Source organism: Drosophila bipectinata, chromosome XR (assembly GCF_030179905.1).
Source record: "Drosophila bipectinata strain 14024-0381.07 chromosome XR, DbipHiC1v2, whole genome shotgun sequence".
NCBI classification, from domain to species: Eukaryota; Metazoa; Arthropoda; class Insecta; order Diptera; family Drosophilidae; genus Drosophila; species Drosophila bipectinata.
Genome location: NC_091735.1, coordinates 3,745,869 through 3,764,751, shown reverse-complemented (window position 1 = coordinate 3,764,751; position 18,883 = coordinate 3,745,869). Strand labels below are relative to the sequence as shown.

General features: G+C 36.5%; 1 protein-coding gene across 1 annotated transcript in view; it reads right to left on the bottom strand.

The window, feature by feature from the left end:
- Nucleotides 1-16,671, bottom strand: part of CycD (cyclin D) — a 79,813-nt gene extending 63,142 nt beyond the window's left edge. Inside the window, exon 1 of the mRNA XM_070283049.1 lies at nucleotides 16,444-16,671. Within this exon, the coding sequence (XP_070139150.1) occupies nucleotides 16,444-16,653 (210 nt within the window). The 5' untranslated portion in view covers nucleotides 16,654-16,671. The remainder of the gene's footprint in view (nucleotides 1-16,443) is intronic.
- Nucleotides 16,672-18,883: the final 2,212 nt, after the last annotated feature.

The following is an 18,883-nucleotide window of genomic DNA, read 5'->3' as shown; positions in this document are numbered from 1 at the left end:
CGTGTCTACAAAATTCTGGGGGAGGTTCTCGTGTTACCTCCTCTCGGGAGGTTACAAGTTGGAGGCCAAGTGCTTACAACCTGGATGGACCGTGTGGAACACTTGTTGTCCGAATTCTTTTCTAGGGAGGATCAACAGCACTCAGTTCCCGATGCAGTGGGTGTTGCCGATCCTCCCTGGCGAGCGAGCTTGAGTGGGGATTCGCCAAGCTTCGTTCAGGGAAAGCTCCAAGCATGGATGGGTTCACAGCGGAGATTTGTACAAGTGTCTGAAAGGCGATTCCGGATCACTTGCACGAATTGTATGCACAGTTTGTGAGTGACGAAGTTTTTCCAAGTTTGATGAAACTCACAAGAGTGAGTGTGGTCCTTAAGTCATTCGATAGTGTCTGGAGAAACCCGTGATCCTTTTGGGGCAACAGCCTTGTTCCAGTTCTTGCAAAATTTATGGAGCGAGTGCATGTGGAACGGCTGCAGGGCTTCCGGGAGGGAAAGGGTGAAGAGGACGTTTGGAGGTAAAGGACTCTGTGAGATTCAGCAACTCCAGGAACTTTTTTTTACCTGAGTTGGGCTATGGTGATTCAGAGGTTGAATTATTATGGGTGCCGGTTGTGAGTATTGATGTGACTCGTGGTTATTTAAAAGGCTCCATCTGTGGTCCATTTATATGGAACCTCATGATCGATGACTGTTTATTTATTTCGCCAACGAATAAATCCTTACACGGCTACAAAATAACAACTTACAAACTAATAAATAATACTAAAATACTAATAAAAACTTAATAAGTGACTGATTAACATGCGTTTAAACACAACCTTATCAGAGCCCCACTAAATTCGGAGGCTAGGCGGCAAAGAATTAAAATATTAAAGACCCCGCTCAATCGGCTCGCTTAAAAGATATTTGGCCCTGTGGCACATGATCCGAAAGGGGGCAAAGGCACGAAGATCCCTTTGATGTACAGGCGTGTCTCGGATCTCTTCGAACTTGTTTTACGTGGCGTGTTCCACACTGAAGGGATTAACGACACACGAAGATCCCTTTGAGTAACATTAAAATTAATGAGTCCCAGTAAAAAAAGGGCAATCAATGTAATGAGCGACTACATTGTTCAAAAAACGACTACATTGTAGCGACTACATTGTACGCCGATCCTCCAACGTGCAAACATTGAGAAGAAGGCAGTGGCTCCGGTATGAAGCAAATTTAAAAAATTTCTTCTGGAGTCGCTCAATTCTGTTGGAACGAACTATACAAGCCGGATTCCAAATGATTGAGGCATATTCCAGCCTCTACCGAATAAATGCAGCTTAGACGCAGAGGCTCGAGTGTGGACTTTTAAATTGGTTCACGTGCCTCTTCACAAAGCCCAGCATAGCATACGCTTGAGGCAAAATATAGTCTAAGTGACCAGAAAATTTAAATTTGGTGTCGAATAAGACACCAAGATCTAACACCTCCTCTTTAGCTGACAAACTATTATTATTGATGGAATAACCTTTGCAGATTTCAAGAGACCGCTTACTGTAACGGTTAAACAGACACTTTGGAAGAATTTTAATGGAAGAAGATTAGGGCACCATGAGTAAACTTAGCACCATGAGTAAACTCAGGATATATCCTTCTATAACAAGTAATTGTCACTAATGCAGCTAATGGCTTTGTAGATTTTAAGATCATCCGCATACATTAAGAGGTAGGAATGACGAAAGCATGAAAATAGAAAAATAAATAGAAGAGGTCCAAGAGAGCTGCCTTAAGGAAGACCAGAGGAGGTGACAAATGAGATAGCGTCTCCAATAGAAACGTGGCAAGGTCGATCAGCCAGATAAGACTCGAACCAACTTAATAGGCAAGACTAAATACCTAATTTATATAACTTGGCCAGAAGGGCAGCATGACACACTTTGTCAAAGGCTTTGGAGAAGCCAGTGTAAATGGCATTAACCTGAAATCGGTTTTCAAAAGCTTTAAAGCAGTGCTTAGATAAGAGCGCTAAAGTAGTTGTAGTGGACCTCCCAGGCAAGAAATCATGCTGGTTGGGGGATATAAAATTACGAGCCATATATGTCAGTTTTTTAGTAACTACCCGCTCCAGAATCTTAGCGACGTTGCAAATTTTGGCTATTGGTCGATAGTTGGTAACATCAAACCTACTCCCACCACCTTTGTGAATAGGCGTTACAGAAGTAATCTTGCTTGGTAATCTTGGTATAGTAATCTTTGGTAGTAATCATATCAGATGAGAGCGACAAGAACATTAGTTAAAGGGGAGTAGAAAGGAAAGCCATACTCTTCTTAAGAAAGAATGGGGAGATACCTAACGGCTTACTACTAACGGAGAATTACTAACTGCTTGTGGTGCATATCACTTGGACTTATTGGTACATTGCATAATTCTACTTTACTATTATCCATGTTATTTAATAATATAAGATCAAGAATTTTGGATAAATCGTTAAAAATATTATTTATATTTAGTCTGGGGAGAGGCCCAGACTAAAAATATCATCCAAAACTATAATTTCATGACTTTGGTGAACGTTTCTAGGTAGCATGCAGGGAGACTCCGGGTCCCGCGACCAGACAATGGAGCTTTAATTGAAATCGCCAGCTACCATCAAAGTAGTAGGGTCCGACGTTCTAGCACAGACACTAGTAATGTTTTCCATATGCGCTGTTTGGAGGGATATACGACGCAATGATGATGGGCCATGGTCGCCCTGGATTGAAACGGCAAGCTGATCCAGTTAAGGGAATGGACTGTTGGGGAACGGTTATGCTTCACACCACACCTGCCAGTCTCAATAACCGGTTGGTCGGTGCGGTTGGGAAATTGTACCGAGTTTTAAGGAATGAATGGTGCCTCAGCAGGAGAGCTGTCCGCACCATATACAGTGGCTTATTTGTTGTTCGTGCAACAAGTGGGTCACCTGTAGGGAGCGAGATAGCCTGTTGCTGGCAGAGCGAAAATTTGCAGTGTGCAGCGTATTATATTGTTGGGGAGTATACAAGTGTTGTTTGGAGCAGTTCCCCTTAACTTGGAGATACGGTCCAGAGCCGTAAGCTACAAGCTCAAGAAGGGGCTGCCATTGCTGGAGAACGAATGGTTGTATCGTGAAGTGTCGGGAATGAACGTGGAGTGTTTGAGGCCCACTGAATGGCCGGTTTTTTTGCGTGAGCGTGTCCAATCGGACTTGAAAGTGCGGTGGGATGGAAGTGAGAATGGGTGGGTCACTTACGAGTTCATCCCAGATGTCTCGTTTGTTGTCAACCGACCGGACTTTGTTTTTAACCTCAGTCCCGGGTTTTTGTTGGCTGGCCATGGATCGTTCAATGCATTTTTGCATATTCGGCACCTGGCAGACAATACAGAATGCCAGTGTGGCTCGGTAGACGATATCTTGACCCGACCAGATGACTTTTTTAGTACCACGGGTGATGAGAAACTACGGATATGGTGCTCAAATCCGCCTTGTCACAAGTCCTTAGGGATTGTCATTGACCAGCAGTGAATGCCGCTAGTTGCGGAAGAGGAAGGAATAGTCCTTGCCTCCTCACAGTGAGAAAACCATGACCATGAGCATGGTGGAAAAGACTGTAACGCCTTATGACTCGGCTTCGGCCATTTCATAATGCTATTCCAAGAAGCTATGCTATATTTTATCCGGGGCCACCAACCCGTGACTGTTCTGCAGTCAGAATTGGAAGTAGCCTCATTGGTACGGTGCCTGCGTGGCTGTGATAATTTCTGTTACCACGGGAGCCAGAGCCCACAGAGCTTGAGGCCCCTTAGGGAACTTAGTGGTGGTTGTGGTTTATTATATAAATGCGAGTAGAGCATTTATCTTTATTTATTTTTATCAGGCCAGCATTTATCATTTATCAGGCCATTGGCGATATATTCGCAAAATGTTATCGAACAACTTACTCTCCGCGTAAAATGGAGTGACAAGTCAAAAATATGCGTGACGGAAACCTCTAAGTCTTTACGATATCTAAAAACAAGCTGAAAATGTCAAAATCACAAGCCACCAGCATTATCCACCACATTCCCGTAATCCTTTCTGAGAATTGCACACTTAATACATTAGCGGAAGTTATTTACTGTAACGAGTTTTACGAGGTATCAAGGAGGCGGAATAAAAAAAAAGCCATATATATCAATATATACCACTCCCAAATTCAACTGCCTGAAAATCGGACGCACGGGAAAATTTTGCAGAAACCAAAACATGGCAGTGAACTTTCTCACATAGAATACGGAATTCCTCCTGCAAACGAGAAATATTTTGCATAAGATTCAAAGAAAAGAGCTCCCAGCAAGCAATCATTAACCCAGAGACAAATAATGTCTTATATCTTAACACACAAAGATATACACTTAATAAAAATACTAGAAAAAACGGACTACAAATTATCTAGGTCAATCTACAAAACAAGAGACATGGCTTTGTGTACACAACAGTAACATAAGTTCCAAATGCTAACAACAATTTAAAATCACAAAGATCCACCAAATCCGATTTCTCAAGACAATAACATGCCCATTGTTTTCTATGGGGACAAGGACCATGTCAGCCACCTCTGGGAAAGAATACACCGAATGTGTGTATACGATAAATCGGCAAAAATCAACGTTCTTCCTAAAAACAAAAGCAATCAAACTTAAAGACATCATATTAACAAAAAAAAATTACCAGCTTTGTTTTCACTTGAAAAAACCCATATTCAAAATCTTGACCACTTAAGCATATCAATAAAATACACTGTTTTAACCATTAAAGCGCCAAACTGATTTGGTTTAGTATCCCTAATAATCCACAAATCGATTGAATCGCTTCGAATCAACCAGCAGAAATATTTTCAAAACACAAAGTTCCTAATCTACCCGGTATACATTTTGCCAATAAACCACTCTCGTCACAATCTTAAACAGCTGGGGAACACCAAACTGGGGATCTACTCTTCCAAATACAAGATCAAAATTCATCATTCATTAAAATTTCAAGAAGCTAACTGGAACTAATTCTTAGCCGAAAACCAACCTTCTACCAACATAAACAAAGAAGCAGTACTAATAAACAAACTAATAAACCAAAGTGCACTAAACACAACCCCAGAAACATTCTCACAAAGTTCCTTGGTGGAACAAGTAACAAGGAATGCACTCAAAAGACACATCAACTAAATAAGCATCATAGCTTACAGAAAAGCTAATGGGCAGGCACAACAAATCCACTACGTCACCAACAGCAACAAACATATAACTACCACAGACAAAGATGAAATAGCCACTTTACTATCGCATAACCGATCCGATCTTTCAAAAGGTACAGCATTCGACCACAATTCGCTTCCAATAAATATAAAACAAAAATACCCAACCATATACCATCCACCCCCGCTACCAAATTAGAACCACCGTTAAATAAACTGGAAGAGTTAATTGCTCTCCAATCCCATGAAGGCTTAACAGCCGTTAAAAATGAATTACATATCCCATGATAAATAAAAAAGGAAGGATAGCTAACTTCGGTCGGAGCCGGATCATTTATATGGCTGCTATAGGATATAGTCGCCCATCAGAAATCCATCAGTTACGGCTCTCCTTCTCTCTTACCTCTTAGAATTCACCGATCCTGCTTCCCGCTCCCGTTTCCTTGCCTCCTTAGATATTCCAAATATTTATCTCTGTCGGGTATTGCAGGCTTTAACTAAGTTTGACGTATTTCACAGCAGGGTCATTCTTGATGTCGCAATACATTTCTGCATCTGCCGTCTTGGGACAGTTTCTCGCTTTCTAACTCTCTCGTGTTGGTCTCGGTTGCTTCGCTTGATATGTTTAAAGTTAAGCCGCGACAGATTATTGTTTTCTCTCACCGTCCTTTTATATACAATTGTTCGGGACTATTATTATAATTTGGTTATATAAGTAAATAAACAAATAAAAATATATAATTTATTTGAGTTTTTTTTTTTTATTAAATATATGCGTCGCAATATTTGGCTCTCGCCTTTGGATTAACCTTCTTTTAGGTCATTCGGATATGCCCATTGTTCCATATTTGAACCGTCCCAGGTCAACAGCCCCCAAATATCCAAAATTGTACTCTTTGGAACTTGTTGGAGGCGCTGAGGCCTTTCACATCAATTAGGTGGCATTGCCTTGCCCGATTATTTTCATCGTCCAAAACAATTATTTGCATGAATTATTTAAAAGAATCCATAAATTTTTGATTTCGAATATTCCAAACTGACTAAAACGAGATCAACGCAAAGATTTCGGTGCGCAGAGTTTGTGAGATGACTCCGACGATTCCTAGCACAGAGGTAGGGATAAAGAGTCCGAACATATTGCAAATCGGTCTATTTGATTCAGTGCGAATTTGCAAGAATATAGCAGTGAGTTCTACAGTGAAAATCCAAGTAATGGAGGTACAAGTGCATTTTCTGTTACAGTAGTTATGCTGTAGGATTGATTAAACTGATCCATCAGTATGAAAGAAATTGTAATTCTGAAGATCCTCTTTAATAGCTGTAAATTGATGCTTAAATATTGACGGATGGGTATAAAGTTTTTATGAATGATGAAGAGATAAGCTTATGGAGTCCTTAAGGATTTATATACCTTCTTTGTCGAAGAAAAAGAGCAAAGTTCGGATTTTGTTTTAGGTATGTAGCAATCATTTAATTACAGGGATGTTTTATTTTTTGATAGTACACTTTATTAACAATGTTTGTGCAAAATTTGGTGGAAAAATATTAAATAGTTTTTAAGAGGTGGCTGTTTCCCTTAGAGGCTTTTTTTTTTTAGAGCCTTGCGGTGACAGTTCCCCAGGTCGAACAGGTCAACTTAAACCATAAAAGTAAAAAAATTTCGTTAGTTTAGTGTATTTCCTTGTGCTTGAACGATCGATTTTAAAATTTTTATTTTTTTTATTCATACGGGAACGTTTTATGCTAAAAATGAACTTTTTGGTCTCTAGAAATTTCACTAAAAAATTCATTTCGGCGAAAAAAAAGTTTGTGCGCGAAAAGTCGATCGTTCAAGCACAGAAGAATTTCAGGGGTTATATACAGTTGTACCGCACAAAAAAATGAAATTTTATCGATTTTTTATTGACACCATAGAAAATATTTATGAAAAATGTTTTACCGACGTTGTTTAGTACATGGGTCTGGGTACTTACTTAAATTTTTTCATAAAAAAATAGTACATAATAAAAATATTATAGCCGAATTCCCGGATTGTCTTTTTTCGATAGTGTCTTGCGGTGGACATGATATCCCGAAGACGATTCATCCGAAATCCAAAATTGAAAAAAATGTAAATTTTGATTAACAAAAAAATGGCGACGTTTTTAACAAAAAATGTACTTTTTCAAGGTATAAGATTTTCAATTTTTATGCTTTAAAAAATGAGTTTTCAAAAAAATTTAAAATCCCTCGTTCACGGACTAGCTAATATATATAAGTGGTCAAAATTTGGTGTTGATCGGATTAGTAGTTTTTTAGTAATCGTGTCCACCGCAAAGGTAATTTCGAAAAATCAAGATTCTGAGATAATGGCGTTTAAAGTTTCAAGTTTGTTCAAGTTTTATATGCAGGTAGTGCGCTATAAATAGCTATAACTTCGGTTCTAATGCTCCGATCGTTATGAATTTTTGTGCAAGTATTCTTAACAGTATATACTTAAAGAAAATGCAGTAAAAAAAATCGATTTTTAATTCAATCACAACTGTACATAACCTCTTAAAAAATTTAATTTGCGTGGTATATGTAATATAGGTCTGCATGAATAGCTAAAAAACGACATTCAAATGCACAACCTTGAAAATTAATTGAGTGAAATAGAATGCTGAAACGAAGATTAATGAATGAGTGCGACTGTGTAGGTCTCACTCGCACAACATTCGGGGGATAAAAACCGAATTGAATGAGTTAGAGTTACAGTTTGCATTCGAATGCATTCTAGAGTGTACGATACAACTATGCATATTTGCCTGTTTTTTTAGACGCTGATAATAAAATAATTCAAAAGTGGAAGTAAGTCATTGTTTTTTTCAGAAATATTCATTATTATTTTGTTTACATATTTAACTTATAAGAATGTAAAAATATTTTCAATATTTATTAATAAATACTTTTCCAACACAATTTTGCCGCTAAAAAAAATTTGGAAAATAATTTAATTTGGAAAAACTCACAAAAAAATAAACAAAAAACACTAAGAAAATAATAATAACAGTTAAAAACCATATGTATAAAAACATTATTCATACTTTAGCGAAAAAACACTTTCATTATTATTTACCTTTCGGTCAACTCCCTCATTAACCCTCTCATGCCCAAATTAAAATGGGCGTGGCCAACAATTTTTTGTGTAGACATATAAGCTAGAATTGACCCCAATATCAACTGACAAAAATTTCAATGTCCTAGGTGTCCTGGTTCAAGAGCTACAGGATGTTTCGTATATGCAAACATATGCAAATTACAAACAAACTAAATAATATTTTCATGCGGGGTTTTGTTTTAAATACTCCCTTACCTTTCTTTATAAATTTGCTAAACTTGGTATTAGGATAAAGTTATTATTTTAATGTTTATTTAACACTTTTCAAAAACCAAACTTTTCAAACCTTTTTTTGCACAATGAATTTGTCAGCTACACTAGCGGAAAAATAGCTACAAACTGAACGCGTGTGCAACTGGCTACCGAACAAATATGAATAATCTTACTCAACACATGCAGCTATTTTTCTGCGACAGAATCAAAACAAAAAGTATTAAAATACGGGAGATAAAGGCTCATAAATACAATGTTGCGTATATGCAACATCGGGCATGAGAGGGTTAAGAAAATAAATCAATGCAATCGGCAGCATTCCTCATTCCAAAAGCACTCTTCTTACTTCCCACCCCAACTCACTCGGTTTCAAAGCAAGAGAATTCCCATGAGTTAGCATGCTCTCTTACTCTCTCACTCCCTCTCACTCAATTCGTTGTGTCTCTTGCACTCATTCATTCTAATGACATCGGATGCATTCTATGGCTGAGACAATAAGAATGTATTCCTGCAGACCTCTAATATATAATTCTGACAACGTTGACTTTTTGACTTAACATAAGTTAAGTCAAGCTTAACATATGTAAATATCCAAACAGATGTTCAGCTCTGTATCTAACTGAAGAGTGCTAGATAAGCACTCCTTCTCCGACCACAAATACATACAAACCTCTCTACTTTTTTAAAATCTCAAAGCCAGACATTTTCCCCATGAAAAGAAACTGGTCTAAAAATGCCCAAGTCCTTGCGAACAATATTACACTACCCCCACCAGACTATTCACAAACCGTAGAAACACTATGGTGCAGAAATTAAATCAAGCCTGCAACAACGACTTAAAAAAGGCTTTTCCCAAAAAAAAAAACCAAAAAATCAAGCCCATTGGTCGAGAAATAGCCACCCTCCCAACGGCAAGCAGAACCCTGTTTAACAGGCTAATGCCGAAAACGAGGAAAGCCTTTGGATCGACCATAAGGCCTTCCTGGCCATATATAAAAAATCCTTCCAGAAAGCGAAGTGATCCTCATAGAACTCCTTCTGCTCGGACATAGAAAGCAAAAATCAAGCCGCAAGGCTTAGAAATATCATATTTAAATCAGTTACAACCCTAGGAATATCAAACAAGAATATGGTCTGAGACTGGTGCAAGTGGGAAATCTCTAGCTATGGTGCTAGAAACCTACATCCCTGGATGCCTTTCAGAAATAGACGTTTCGTCTGACGAAAACGTTCCGCCAACAAGCTTTATGTTAGATTTTGACGAGAAAACTATAATTTAGCACAACCCTCATATCTAAAGCACAACATGTCTACAAAAGGGTAAGTTCACAACAACTGCCCCCCACACTCTCACCTCTAGGATAGAAAGATCATTATCTTAAAATGAATATGCCCTCGTGGCCTTCCTGGACATAGACGGAACTTTCAACAACGTTTTCTTTAGCTCCATATCTAACACCCTGACGTCCCTTGACGAGGAGTTCTTTCCCCTTTTCTATGGAACATAGCTGTCAACTCGATTCTATGTAACATGGGAGGATGCAAGGTAGTGGCGTATGCGGAGGACGTTGCTGTTATTTTATCTAAAAAATACCCTCAGTCCCTTTTTTGACCTTCATGAGCGCAATACAGAAACCCCTGGCAAACTGGACACGCAGAAATGGTCTAGAAGTGAACGGGAAAAAAATAGAGTCCTCTTCAAAGATTTAAATTCCACCACTCACCCCACCAAAACTAAACAACTAGAGGCTCAGCCATAGTGTCGATAAAAGCCGTCATAGCTCTCTTTATCTGGAAAAAATCAATTGATCTAAAATGGGCATGTCCCTCTATATTGTGAGCTGGATCTACACCGCCATAGTAAGACCCATATTTTGCACGACATCCTGATATGGTCGCTATTAGCTATTAAAAAAGAAAACCACCATAAAGAAGTTGGAAAAAACTCAAAGAGATAGGCAGCAGTATGCATCAGTGACGCCCTAAGAGCTACTCCAAAAGCAGACCTAATCGCCATACTTAACCTACGAAATCCTGAAACATCTGATATAAAACAGGCGAAAGTGGCGGCAGTCAGGCTAAACAATGAAGCGGCCACCGTGAAGTTTCAGCCAACTCCGTCGAACAAGGCCTAGGAAAGGGCGGAATTCCCAGACGAGCTAGTAACAATTCCAACGGAAGAAAGCGACAAAGCGAAATGTTGCGCTATTTTCACTTAGAGGTCTAAATTGGGATGCAAATCTTCACCTTCCATCTTATAATAGTAGACTCTTACTTATAAACTTACCTAGCTTAACAAATCGTAGGACAATGCTCGGTGTAGTTTTTCTGCAAAACCTAATAATTGGGGATATAGATAGCCAGCATTTACATTTTAACATAAATTTTAACATTTTGTAATAGAAGGACTAGAAACTTTTTTCCTCTATTCCTTAGCCATTGTAGTTCGACATATGCACAGTACGACCCTCTAAGCTTTATGATGAATACAGAAATGCTAACTGATGCTCTAATTGATGCACAAGCCATTTCAAAAATTCTGAAAGACCGCGAAAAAAAAAACAAAAAAGGAAAGCTAACTTTAAGCGAAGCCGATCGATTCCGATCGTTCAGTTATATGGCAGATATAAGATATAGTCGTTTTACCGTTATGAAATTTGGTAGGTCGGATTAACTGACCAAAAATACAATCTGTACCAAGCTTTCTATCTTCAAAAACACGAAAGTTGGGTCATTTCCGATCGTTCAGTTATATGGAAACTATAGGATATAGTCGGCCGATCCTTATGAAATTTGGCACGTCGTATTATTTTGCCAAAAATAGCTTTCATTTGAACTTTATAACTCTAAAACCACCAAAGTTACCCCATTTCCGATCAATCAGTTATATGGCAGCTATAGGATATAGTCGACCGATCCTGGCCGTTCCGACTTATATACTGCGTGCAAAGGAAAGAAGGGTGTGTGCAAAGTTTCAAGACGATAGCTTTAAAACTGAGAGACTAGTTTGCGTAGAAACAGACAGACAGACAGACATGCTCATATCAACTCAGGAGGTGATCCTGATCAAGAATATATATACTTTATAGGGTCGGAGATGTCTGCTTCACTGCGTTGCACACTTTTGACAAAAAATATAATACACTCTGCAAGGGTATAATTACCTCATAAAAATAATGATATATCAAATTTTCGTGTCACAGTTTTTGTTACTATACTCCTCTGAAACGGCTATACCGATTCTCATATTTTGTGACCGTATTGAGTAGGTCTGAAAATCCGCCAACATATATTTTTCATCCTCTTAAATCCTGTTTGACATACCAAATATCGCATATAAAGTGAGTTGCTACCTCATCACACTGACAAAAGCTACCATAGCATTTTTACTCAATTTTAACTGGTGCAGAAATCATTCATCATTAAGTAAATACATTGAGTGTTTTGTACAGTGAGCAATGCCAATAAAACGCAAAGGGGGTGATTTGAGCCGTGATACAAGTAGATCTCGAAACATGCGAAATAGAAGATCCGAAAGAACCGAAGAACAAATCCAGCAACAAAATGCATCGAGCATTTATATCTGTTTCATTCCTGCGTCTAGCATTCCAGTATGAGCCTGATATTGAGTATTATGCTCACTTAAAAGTGGTAATTGGTGCTATGAACAAGGAATGTCCGCATTGTCATGGTCTAAAAGTCAAAAATGAGCTAGCTGGGATGTGTTGCGCGTCAGAAAAAGTGTCGACAGCGAAGCAGTAAATTTTCCCTCAGAGTTTTTGCCTCAAGGCATGCCAACTCATAATGTACAATTAAAGGTCGGATCTCCAATTATCATACTTCGTAATTTGAACCCGCCCCGACTGTGCAACGGTACGCGATTAGTGATTCAAAAATTAGTTAAAAACGTGATCGAAGCCAGCATTTTAAATGGAAAATTCAGAGGTGAAAATATACTTATACCACGGATTCCCATTATACTTAAAGATGCCCCAATTCAATTCAAACGTATTCACTTTTCGATTAGATTGGCATTTGCAATGACTATCAACAAATCCCAAGGTCAAACGATGTCTATTTGTGGCTTAGATTTAAAAACACCATGTTGTTCACACGGACAATACGTGGCATGCTCTCGAGTGTGTAAACCATCCAGTTTGTTTGTGTTAGCTAAAGATGGACTAGCAAAAAATACTAACACAGTATAGAACTAAGAGATTGACTTGCTGAATTACGATCAAATAATAACTTAAAAAAATGTTTGCCTTTTGTTATTTTTATATTCCCTCATGGTAAGTCTAGAACTGAGTAAATTTTACAGAAATTATAGTCATTTGGTGGCAAAACAACGTTTGCCGGGTCAGCTAGTATATATATACATTGTAATAATAATTATAAAAAATAAAATAATTTTATTGTTTATTGTTTTGTAGAACACACATATTTTTTATAATGTTTTTATAGACTTTACAAACAATAAATAATGCAATTAACGTTATAAGTATGTACACCGTCACGAACCTTTATGAACCGTCACGCTCGCAGCCTAATTTCTGCAATTCGTTACTAATACTAATCCATTAAAATTTTGTCAGTCTATTAAGTGCCGACCACTGCACTATGGGGAATTTGCCATTTTTGTGGTATTAAGTATTTTATAAAACTATTTATGTTAGTGTTTTTTTATGCAAACATGTTAAATGATCAGTCCACAATAATTGATATAGATTGTTAAAGTGAGCTGTGGGAAGAAAACAGCACGTGGAAAATTGGAAAATCAAAAACAAACTTTTGACTAAAAATATAATTTGCCTTGCAAGGGTATAACAACGTATACAGATCTTACAAATATAATTTGGAAGTTCTAGTTTAAAAATAACTTAATTATTTCGTTTTTTCCGTTTTTTTTTTATGGATGGATGGATATTGGATGCGTTGACACGCCTACTTTTTAGAATACTTCATGAGGCGTCAATCAATACAATGAGGGAAAAACGGAACGAAATATATCCATTGGTTTGATATTAAATACCACAAAAATTGGAATTTCCCCATAGTGCAAATATTTAAAATCAAGTTTTCAGATCGAAAAATTAGTTTGACGAGTAAAAAAGTTTAATATTTCCAGTGTGAACGAATATTTTCAAGTTACGCACTACAGTCCCTCCTAAAATTTATTTAAATTTGAATTTAAAAATTGACAAAGTTTTCAAGAATTGTGAATTTTGTTAATTTTGAATCTATTTTTGAATAAATATTAATTTTAAAAGATTTTGTATTTACATATGTACATACATATGTATTTCTTCACTAGTTCATTAGTGCTGGTTGGCATTTAGCGTGTATATTTCTGGTATTTTTTTCGATCTGAGTACGGGGAGGAGAAAAGACCCTATTAAAAACTTTTTTTTACCTATTTGCCTCTCGCTCAGAGTTCTAGGCTTAATTGTAAACGGTAAGTTTATTAAAGCTATCCACTTCAACGCTTGAACACATCCTTTTTTCCTTAGGTGAGACTTAGGTTTTTTTTGAGTAAGAGATTTGGGATTTTCTATAGATTCTATTTTTGCCACATACGCAAAATATTACGCCATAACAAATTTCATAAGGATCGGCCGATTCTATCGCTGTCATAGAACTGAATGATCGGATGTAAGGATCTTGTTCTTTCGCCTCAAAACAATAAAGAAACTCTTTCTATAAAGAGAGACTCTTTAGCCTCCACCTCCATGTGACCACTAACGCGTATAGAAAGGACCGATCCACGAAGACGGCTCCTCAGAGATTCTATTGTCGTAAGGATAATTTTTTTTTTAAGATAAATGTACCATAAATAAAAATGAGTATACAAATATTTTTTTTTTTCAGGATAGGTTAAACCTTAATGTTAACGGATTCGTCGTGTTTTATTGGATTTGAAATTAATGTGAATTTGTTGTTAAATTGAATTGAATTTTTTAGTTGAATTTTTAATTATTTAAATCTAGTATAAGATAGCTTAGGGCGGAGCGGGAGCGAAAGCTCATTTTCGTTGATGTGCCAATTCGTCCGCTTCGCCGCAATAGATAAGTTAGGCTTAAGATTAGAGCAAAGATAAAAAATTATAACTTTGAAATGGCCATGTATTAGCTTTCGTTTTCGTCATTTTAAAAAAAAATATGTCTTTTCTGGAATAACTATAAGCTCATCATCTGGCCATTTCTTGTTGATTGCTTTAAGGGGTTTTTTTTTCATATTCTTGCATTGCATATTAATTAAGTATATACTGTTGAGAATACTCTCACAAAAATTCATAACGATCGGAGCATTAGAATCGAAGTTGTAGCTATTTATAGCGCACTACTTGAACAAACTAGAAACAAACGCGATTATCTCAGAATCTTGTTTTTTCGAAATTACCTTTGCGGTGGACACGATTACTAAAAAACTATTAATCCGATCAACACCAATTTTTGACCACTTATTTATTATGATAATAGCTAGTCCGTGAATGAAGGATTTTCGAACGATTTTTTTAAGGATTTGGAGCATACAAATTGAAAATATTATACCTTGAAAAAGTATATTTTTTTGTTAAAACCGGCCCCATTTTTTTTTTATCAAAATTTTTACAAACGCATCGTTCACGGACTAGGCAATAAAGAAATTTTTTTGAATTTTCTATTTCGAATGAACCGTTCTCGGAAAAACACGATCTTCGAATTCGGCTATAAAATTTTTATTATTTAATATTTTTTTATGAAAAAATTTAATTTAGTATCCAGAAACATGTACTAAACAACTTCGGTAAAACATTTTTAATAAATATTTTCTAGGGTGTCAAAAAAAAAATCGATAAAATTTCATTTTTTTGCGCGGTACAACTGTATATAACCCCTTAAAGTACTTAAGTATTCGTTAATGCTCTCTTCATTTTATATTTAATGCTCCGCCCCAAGCTAGTTTTCCATTCTAATTTTTTATATAATTTCAAAATCTACCAACACAAAAGTTGGGTCATTTCCGATCGTTCAGTTATGTGGCTGCTATAAGATATAGTCGGCGATCCTAATTTTGAACTCTCTAACTTTAAAAACACCAAAGTTATACCGTTTCCGATCAATCATTTATATAGCAGCTATAGGATATAGTCGGCCGATCCATGCCCTTCTGACTTATATACTGCGTGCAAAGAAAGTGGATAGCTTTAAAACTGAGAGACTAGTTCGCGTAGAAACAGACAGACAGACGGACATGCTCATATCAACTCAGGAGGTGATCCTGATCAAGAATATATATTCTTTAAAGGGTCGGAGATGTCTCCTTCACTTCGTTGCACACTTTTGATCAAAATTATAATACCCTCTGCAAGGGTATTACAAGACAGGAAGGCTATAGTCGAGTTTCCCGACTCCCGAAGGGGGAGTAGTAAAATTATAAAACAAACTTTAACTTCGTTGGCATTGTAGGAATTTCCATGCCAAATCCTATAGCTATAGTCTGTGAGATCCACGCTCTTCATACGGACAGACGTATGGACTCTGCTGTTGATGCTGATCAAGAATATATACTTTATGGGGTCGGAGAAGGTTCCATCCCAATGTTACATACATTCACACGACTACAATACACCCGCTTACTTCATGAGTACCAGGTGGCGATTTTGGTGGCGAATAAATTTCATATGTATATATAAGTTTAAAAACCTATTAAACCCCGTTAAATAATATCCTTTTTCTTATAATATTCTTATTATTATTTTTTTTAAATATTTTATTTTGAACCCTTATGCCACTATCGGCAGCAGTATTTTACCTCGTCAAGAGGTTTTTTGTTCATATTTAGTTACGATTTTTTGTTTACTGAATCCATATTTTTTCAAATACTCACTTCTAGCATCCATTCTGCGACTATTTTTCTCATTGCCGGGGTGATGTCCTTTTGCATAGTTGAGAAATACAAATCAACTTGATTTCGATTTCTTTCTACCCTTAGTGCAATTTCTAGACATCGATCAGAAATAAGAATCGGATCCCTAACTGCCGTGTTGACGTTTCCTAGCGCTGTCGTCGATTTCCCTTCAACATATGACGATGTCATATTCTTGCTACTATAATGAGAACACATATGTATCTTAGACTGCAATGATACCTTTTCTATAGGATTGATTCCATTTGGTACCATCCTAAATTATAAATATGTACATAGGATGTTTTAAAAGTTTGCACGAAATAAACTTCGACGCCAGAAGTACCTTGTTTTTTTAGTTTGTATAAAACGTTTTGTTTTTGTAGATTAGAAAATTTTTTTTCGTATTAGTTAGTAGTTTATTTAAATTACTGCGTTTAAACTTTTTTGATATTCTAATTTGGTAGCAATGTCGATTTGAAATTTTATTTCGTTTTTGCACGAAGCTTCGAACCGCTGTGTGTATTTATATTCATATTTACTAAACATTTATATTTAATAATATAATGCAATATGTATGTTTATTCAAATTTTGTTTTTGTTTTGAATTCTTAGGAATGACAATCTCTAATGTACATACCTACATAATAAAGAAATTAAAAGAAATCTACATATATGAAACATGAAAACTATTTTTTTTTCAAATTTTATACAATTTTGGCATGGTACATATTTAAGATGTAGATGTAGTAAAATATAAACAAAAAAATTACTTAAAAAAGTAGACTACATTTTTGAATATTATCTTGAAGATTAATGCAATACCTTTTAAATGAATTTAAAGCTTTTTTAACTTCTTTAAGCGGATATTTTCATTGGGGTAATCAAGAATTTATGTATGTTTGGATTTGTTTTGAAACTCCCATTTCAATGACAAGATAGCTACCTTGACATATTGTCAAAATAGCGCCGGATGTATATCGTTATAAACGAAACAACTGTAAAAAATATATAATTAATAATTAGGAAGACGTTCAAACAGGAAGACGAGGACCATGTTTTTATACCCTTGCGAAGGCGTTATAATTTTGTTCTTTATCTTTACAGTGCTTAAAAGGAATTCCTCTTATTTAAGAATTGGGAAAAGTTTTAGCAGTTAAAGCTTCTGTTAGCCCTTCAGTTATATGGCTTTAGGATATAGTTGGCTCATTCTTATATAATTAAGAAAGCCTAGGATCAATTGGTCAAAAATTGAATCTGTACAGAGATCCAACCTTCTCTCTTCAAAAATATTAAAGTTGAGTCATATTCGATCTTTCAGTTGTATGACAGCTATAGGATCGGCCGATACTTATGAAATTTGGTATGGCATAATATTGTGCGTATGTGGCAAATATAGAATCTATAGAAAATCCCAACTCTCTTACTTAAAAAACATTTAAGTCCGTGCAGAGAAAAGAATGGTGTGTGAAAAGTTTCAAGTCGATAGCTTAACACTAAGAAACTAGTTCGCGTAAAAACAGATGGACAGTTTGATATGCTCATATCAATTCAGGAGTAATATATATACTTTATATGGTCCGAGATGACTCGTTTACTGCGTTGAACACTTTTGACCAAAATTACAATACCCTCGCAACACTTATTAACTTATTATTACCTAATATATAGCTAATAATTTTTCAGGCTTGGTACCCTATGAAAATGTGAGTGTTTAATATTGGGTTTATAATTGCCCCAATATAAATAGTCCCATTTTCGAAGAGCACCAAGTAAGGCCGTAGCTAGCGTGGTGCCAGTGGGGTGGTGCTGCAGGGCCATTTTGAGAGGCTCGCATACTGGCGGTTAATACCAGAAGTGATAGCTGAGCTTAAAAGCGAGCTTATCAGCTTGCAGAATCAAACGCTTTGCTTTAATGAGAGCGCGCACACTGAAGGATTATCCAAGAGGGAAGAGTATCCTCTTTGAGAGGATTGTGAAACTTGTGAGAGGCGAAATTGTGATTGTGTGAAATCTTGTGAGAGGCTGAGATTGTGAAACATTAATAGAAGAAATTATGCGAACCCTATTGTATTATCCCAAATCATAATATTAATTATGATTCAACGAAAAAATATATCCTCTTGGCTGTCGCTGAAAATCTTTGCTCCTTTGTTTTTGAAGCTGCAGTAATCGGGAAGTTTAAAAGAGACCCAGATGCCTAATTGTTTGGAGTCTACTTTTCCTTTTACTTTGTTTTCTAATTTTTATTCGATAGAATTTTACCCCTTGTTTGTAGAGGGGCGTGGTTGCCGCAAAAGATTCCAGGATTAGATGAAGTGAGAAATAAAAAAGTCGGGGGCGTCTTCGGGGGCGCGTATAACCCGCGTTCAGCTTTATTGGGCTGCTTACAAGAGAATACTCACCTAAAAACTAGTACAAA